Below are 7,303 nucleotides of genomic sequence, written 5' to 3'. Positions count from 1 at the left end.
CCAGTGTGACATCATACCTCATATAGTGTGACAACTTACCCATTGGTGGGGCAACATGTCACATGTTCACTCCCTCTATTTGATGTCTTATAACTCTGCACTGACACAAACTATGAAAATGACATGAATACAAAACATATACCTAAGAATTTAGTTGTTCATCTGGTACACATTTTGTTTATATATGATGTATTGATTCCAATATATATATATCTATATATATATATATATATATATATATATATATATATATTTCAATTATCTTTATTTAACTTTTTTTCCCCCTCACACACATTCCCACATAGACAAGTATAAAAGAGACAACAACCTAAAATCAGAATTAGAAGCATATATCTAATTTGATATAAACTGCCGCGTCTGAGGAAGCTGATCAGGGACAGAAAGCTTGACATCCATCCAGTCACTTCTGCTTATCCGGGGTCGGGTTGTGGGGGCAACAGCTCGCTCTCCCCAGCCATTCATTCAACTCTTACTGTACAGTGGGGATCCAGAGGCGTTCACAGGCCAACCAGATGACACAGTCTTGATAGCAATACTAAAGCAGAATTAGCACTGTAAACACTAGGGATGTAACGATAACGACAATATTGTGATATTGCGATATTAAAACTGCCACAATATACCGTCACCGTCATGTCACCATAGTAAAAGTAGCACATCTGTTTAAAATGTGAGGTTAATTTCCATTTTTGCTTTTCTAGCACCCTCTGGTGGCTAGTTTTTTGGTGCTGTTTAATTTTCAAAAGGCATGTTTTGGCCCAACTGTGTTTAAAATGCTAATGGTCCATGCTAATGGTCAGATGAAGGGACACGTAATATGCTTGGGAACCGAGTCAATATGTGGAGGACTCAACATGTGCATGCATTAGCAAGCATGTGCCTCAATATTAAGTGTTATTAGAGATTTTAGGTTGTTTATATGCATTGCTGTAATGTACAAAAGCACAATATATATATATTTTTTTTTTAAGTATGAGCTTTTTTGTTGTTGTTACAATATTGTGACTTTTTGTATCGCCAACCTCCCCACTATATTGTGATCATTATCGTATAGTGACCTTCATATCGTAATTATATCGTATCGTAATGTTTGGATATCGTTACATCACTAGTAAACACGCGAACGTTAGCCACGGCTGCTATGCTGGTAGCATGACTTATTCATAGTGAAGTGTTAATTTAGCATTAAATGTTATGGGTTTGAAGTTTTAACGCTTGGAATGTACCATAACAAGAAAAAATAAGGGTGGCAAATGTGGACAAAAGTCATGTTATGTAATTGCAAACTAACGCCCACTTCAAAATCTTGATTGCCAGATTGAGATCTAGGGTCTATAATGCACAACGGGGACAGCAGGGACATGGAGAAGATCAACACAACTTTATTTACTGACTTCATAAAAACAACCATCACTTTATTGTAAAAAGTGCTCTGCATGGAGTAAAAATCAGACATAGGCCTACAAAAACAATGCCACTTAAAACAATAATAACATAAAAACCATAAAACCAAGTCTTATGCTGAGTCAAGTCATAGAATAAAAATGGATTTTAAAACAATTTTAAAAAATGGACAGAGAGGGGGGGCTTGCTAAATCGCCTCTGAGCCTCCGCTTAGTTCTCGGTACCTCCAGTCACGTCTGGTCCGATCTAAAACTCAACAGCACACCTTGACCAAGACCATCTTTTTTGAAAGGGGGTTGCACCAATGTATGTTTAAAATGTTGGAGCATTACGCCAGATGATGTTGATAATGGCGAAAACCAATTTACCAATAATCGGAAGAATCTCCTTAAAGGTGTGCAGTTTAAAAAGGTAATATTAAAGCTTTTCCTACATCATGCATGCTCCACCAATGCCCAGATGAGTACGAAGAGCCCTGACTGATTTACTCTGACTGCACCTATCAGCTTTTATTTTCCCTTTATAGTAGAGTGTGCGAATCCTCACACTCCACAATTTCTTTGGGGAGGGGAGGGGCGGAGTTGTTCTTACCTTATTCAAAATCATGTCTTCGTTTGTCAATTGTGGCTGTCGCACCATGAACGAGCCTGACACACGCAGATGTTGCAGTTACGCTTTGGGCCAGAGGTGGCAGTTGCGAGTAAAAAAAAAAAAAGTGACAATCTACACAAAGATCCTTTAAAGCAGTGGTGTCCAAACTCGGTCCTCGGGGGCCGGTAGTCCCGCAGGTTTTGGAGGTTTCCCTGCTCCAACGCACCTGTTTCAATCAACAGGATTGTTATCAGGCTTAGTAGAGCTTGCTGATGAGCTTCAGCTGTGTTGGAGGAGAGAAATATCCAAAACCTGCGGGACTACCGGCCCCCGAGGACCGAGTTTGGACACCACTGCTTTAAAGAAACATAATGGATTAATCTGGCGAACCACATCTTCTAAAAAAATTAAAGGAAACATCTTCAAAGGAATGTAACACCGCCGAACAAAGGACATAGACAGAGGGGTCAAATGTGGTGCGCTATAGTATAGTATAGTATAGTATAGTATAGTATAGTATAGTATAGTATAGTATATTTCAGGGAGTCTGTGCAAATAGACTGAGGAGGGTTCAGGAGAGTCCGTGCTTTTTTTCCCCGTAATCTGTATTTCTACTAAGTACTTTTGCCACCTCTGGAGATTTTGCAGGACATTGGGCACACAAAGGTGAAAAAAGTACTCAAACGTTTCTAATGGGCAATTAGATTTGAATTGTTTACCATGAAAAAAAACCACAATCAATCAAAAAGCATTTAATTCTCAAAATATTTGTTTAATGCATTTTGCCATCTCCCAGCACATTCGGTTTTGCTGACAATTACGTTCAATCAACTTTCAAGACCTCATAGTGTAACTTTCTGCAGTTCCACTTCATTCAAAACGTGGAAATCCCCAGTCCAGATATTGACTGGCTGTTTGGCTGCATGAACATGTGACATTCAACTATGAGTTCAGAGCAAAGCCAATCTGTTTTTTGAAAATCCATGTGGCAACAAGACACTTATTGCTCACTGATGTCCAGTAAAATATGTATGGATAATTACACCAATTCTCCAGCCTGCATTGTTGATTAAGAACTGAATAGGAAGTCATTTTAGAACAAATAAGTTAATGCAAGAGGCTTGACAATCAAAATTTTAGAATTCCTCAGCCTAAAAAGTAAACATTTCTAACCAACAGAAGTCTAAACAAGGGGGGTCCAAACTTTTCCTTAAACTAATCCAAGCGATTATTTATTGTTTATATGTTTGTCAAAGGTGGTGAGGTAGATAGTTTTGTTTGTCAGGATTTTTTGGGGGGGGTTGTATTCCACTAGTATAGATCCGCCCCTTCACAAAGCAGATTTCCACATTCAGAAATAAATATGTATTAAGATGACATTTTTAAGGCAGCTACTTGAGGATATGTTGGTCAAATTGGATCTTGACGCATAGCAGAAAGTGGAAGAAAACATTTTGACTTCTGAAATGCAGTTATCTTTATTCATCATTGTAAAGAGAAATGTTGTTATGCTACTGCAGTTTGGACCTTGGTCTAAAACGTTGCTCAAGCTGTAATGATGAAGAAAAGACATGAAATTATTTGGCACATCACCAGCCATCGTTCATCTTTAGCTTGCATGCAGCATCTTTTGCTACTTGTTGGTTACATTTGGAAGAGATGAAGTGGAAGTAAATGACAACTCCGCCAACAAAAGTGCAAATGTCTCACTGATTGAAAGTATGGCACTTAAAAATCAGCTTTCACGAGATGCTACAATAACAGTCATTCAAGTTAAAAGGCCTTCAGGCCTCCTTCCATTCATTCCTTGTGGGAAGTCCACATTAACTCATTCACTGCAATTTACGGCTATAAATGTCAAAAATTCATTTCAATTTCAATTAGTTTAGCATTTTTCCCACTTTTGTTAACAAGAGTATGAAAACCGAGATTTTTTTTGTGTAAATTTAGAACAGATATATAAAATGTGTGATTAATTGTGAGTTAACTGGTGAAATCATGCGATTAATTAAGAAAAAATTTACGCCCCAAATATTTTCTTTTTTTTTTTTAAAAAAAAGAAAAGATTATTAAAAATTAGGGGCGTCAGGCAATACATTTTTTAAATCATACTTAATCGCATGACTTCACAAGTTAACTCTTGATTAATCACAAATTTTATATCTGTTCTAAATGTACAATAAAAAAGTGTCTGTGTTTTCAAATGTTAAACTAATAGAAACAATTCAAATAAATGTTTGACGTCTATAGCCGTCAATGGCAGTGAATGAGTTAATCCGTTTTTTTTTTTTTTTTTTTAAGGCTTCAGACCTTGACATCATCTCGTCTTCCTGGAATCCAGGTGCAGGGATCGTCTTTTCTGGGACCCCACAAGACACAAACGTGGCGTCCTTGTGTCTGACATCCACAATGGATGAAAGAGGTGCTTATGTTGTCAGAAGCTTGCAGTCACTGTTCATCTTGTATGTTTAAGATTGCTCATGCGTACGCATGTCATTTAAATTTGGAGGTGGTGAAATGTGTTCCCTGCAAACAAAACATTGTTAAATTGATTTGCAGTGCTTAAGAAATGTAATAGATGTGATTTTAATACCACATCTGCTCTAAAAGTTTTCAACTTCTTCCTACTACCCTTTAAACAGTAAAAATTACTGATGATTTTTTTTCCCTTCCTATTCTTGTTTTTCTTTTTTCCACTTTAACTTATATTTTATACTTGTAATGTGTATATGTTTAGAAGTTTAATAAAACCAATCAATCAAATATAATAATGCTACAAATTTGTTGTAAATAATAATCGTAATTTAGATGCAAATATCTGCTGCTCAGCTAAAGATAAAAAAAACACATCCAACTTTATTGCTCAAAAATATCCTTGTGTATAACAGTTTCATATTATGTATTTTATTATATGTTTTTAGCAATTTGATTTATGCTGCTGTAACAATCACTTTTAGGGAGTATCTCTCTCTATAATTTTTTTCTTTAAATGAACAGTTTCGGTAATGATTGATTCACTAATCTGCAGAATCTCTTTAACCAAAATATAGAGTGTAGTCTAGTCTATTCCAGTTTGCCTCAGCGAGGATAATCTTCCCTTGTCCGCAACCCTGAACAGGCTAAACAGACTCAAAGATGGATGGATGGCTATTTTTAATATGAATATCAAACTATTATTGCTATACAGGTTTTTTTAAGCGCTCTATTATGCCGGATGCTCTCCTATGCTGATTTCATGACCGGTGGTCTCGTAAGTATGCACAAAATAACCCCTTGAAATAATTATTTGCATTTAGCTCATGGGGCTATTTTACTATTTTTGGCTTGATTTAAGATGTCAAATAACGGGGAAAAAATACTGTTTTAGAAGTTAGATTAAGTTATGCTTAAGGCCCATTGAGACACCTCAAATTCAGCAACTGACACTCTGACTTTCATGACAGGTGCATAGTCCACTAAATGTTTTAAGCACTGAATAATCGTTTGCATTTAACCCTAGGGCTATATTTGACGTCTCTAAATATTCTAAAGAATCCTACACACAGACTTGCAATGTGTCCCATGCTGTCATGTAAATGGAATATTATTGCTTCCCTCATTGCCTCCTCTTCTTCTGCTTGAGCGATTTCCTCCTCTTGACGATCATCTCGTGCAACTTGTCCATGCCCTCGTGCAGACCCTCGCCGATGATGGCGCAGGCGGGCTGGACGTGGTACGGCGTGGACGGGCTCAGTTCGGACAGGGCCAGTTGCTGCTCGATGTCCGCCACGTCCAGAGCCCGCGGCAGGTCCTGCTTGTTGGCGATGACCAGCAGCGGGGTTCCGTGGTTCTCGGAGAAGCGGGTGATCTTGTGCAGCTCGGCCCGGGCCTCCTCCAGCCTCTCGGCGTCCACCGAATCCACCACGTACACGATGCCGTCCGTGCAGCGGCTGTAGGGTTTCCACAGGGGACGAAGCTTCTCTTGGCCGCCGACATCCCAGAAGTGGCAGCTGATGCCCCTGGATGTGCCCGCGCCGCCCAGCCGGATCCTCTCCGTGTTGAAGCCGATGGTGGGCACCGTGTTGACGAACTCGTTGAACCGGAGCCGGTAGAGCACGGTGGTTTTGCCCGCAGAGTCCAAGCCTAGCATGACGATGTGCAGGGATTGGAAGGCTGCCAGGTTGGAGAAACTAGTCCCCATCCTGCAAGCACGGCTTGAAGTCGGGGACGGAAGGATGCTGAAACCCCGGGCCGCCTTAGCAGCGGCTCAGGAGGGTGGCGCAGAGGCACTCCGGCAGCCTCAATCTCTAATCTCCTCAACCTCCTTAACCTCCGCATCCCTGCATGGTCGTGGCGTGGCGTCACTCCACGAGCATAGCGACAACCCGCAGAAATGTCACATTATGTCCCCCTCGTGTATCTGCAATGTCGTGGTGCTGAGTTTGCTAACCCACACGAGTGCGTGCGTGACGCGTGGATTAAAAATAGAAAAAATAAAACGCCATGTAGCCACCAGAATGGTTGCAGTGGGATGGATGAGAATTGATATCCGGTTTCAGGAGCAAACAAAAGAAAAGCCGCATTACCATTAAGATCGCTACTTGACAATGGAAAGTCAAATGCTTTTGTTCTGAAATCTTTCGTGCGCTATTTCCTCTGCCCACATCCTTTCCGAGACTTCAGATCCTTGCAATGCGGGAAAGGTTTTATTTCACTAGGCAATAGTATCAAACACCTCCCTTGTGTGTTATGGGTTATTATTTATTTATTTATTTATTTATTTATTCTTAATCATGCAATTTTTTATTTTATTTTTACCGTTACGGCTTGTTTAATTCAAGCGGTCGTTATATTTTTGTAGCCACTAGATGGCAGTGGAGTTTTGTCATATAAGAATGTGGCGCTCGTGGGTCACAACCGAGCAAAGGTCACGCATTAAATTTGTTTTGCAGTGTTTCAGGCTGGATTTACACTGCATGGTTCACAATTATGCAGCCTAAAGAATACAAAATGGAATCGGCCTTTCTCCAAACACAAATATGTTAACTGTCATTGTGACTGCAGAACAAATGTAAACAAATAGATACAGGTAGGTGTGTGCAAAAGAATATGTTAATAGTTCATTATTTACCTCCTTTATAATCCCATCAAATGAATCAGGGTTAGGATTTACTAACCCTTTGACTTTGTATCCTATGTAGCATGATTGCCTTCCTTGAAGCAAAATCATCCTTTTATGATATCTGGTGGTCTCCAACTATAATTGTTTATGATGCTGAGGCCAGTTACAGTTAATCGTTTCGGGGAC

General features: G+C 39.5%; 1 protein-coding gene across 1 annotated transcript; it reads right to left on the bottom strand.

Moving 5' to 3' along the window:
- Positions 1-3,475: 3,475 nt before the first annotated feature.
- LOC144055395 (ADP-ribosylation factor-like protein 4C) lies at positions 3,476-6,547 on the bottom strand. The gene has a single exon (XM_077571328.1). The coding sequence runs from the start codon at positions 6,194-6,196 to the stop codon at positions 5,612-5,614; it is 585 nt and encodes a 194-aa protein (XP_077427454.1). The 5' UTR covers positions 6,197-6,547; the 3' UTR covers positions 3,476-5,611.
- Positions 6,548-7,303: the final 756 nt, after the last annotated feature.

The sequence above is a fragment of the Vanacampus margaritifer genome, chromosome 1 (genome assembly GCF_051991255.1).
Source record: "Vanacampus margaritifer isolate UIUO_Vmar chromosome 1, RoL_Vmar_1.0, whole genome shotgun sequence".
In the NCBI taxonomy this organism is placed as follows: domain Eukaryota; kingdom Metazoa; phylum Chordata; class Actinopteri; order Syngnathiformes; family Syngnathidae; genus Vanacampus; species Vanacampus margaritifer.
Note: the sequence above shows the minus strand (reverse complement) of the source record. Positions and strands in the feature narration are given on the sequence as shown.

Bases quoted from the DNA above. Each gene is read 5' to 3' on its own strand.
- LOC144055395 (XM_077571328.1), bottom strand. From the start codon at position 6,196: ATGGGGACTAGTTTCTCCAACCTGGCAGCCTTCCAATCCCTGCACATC.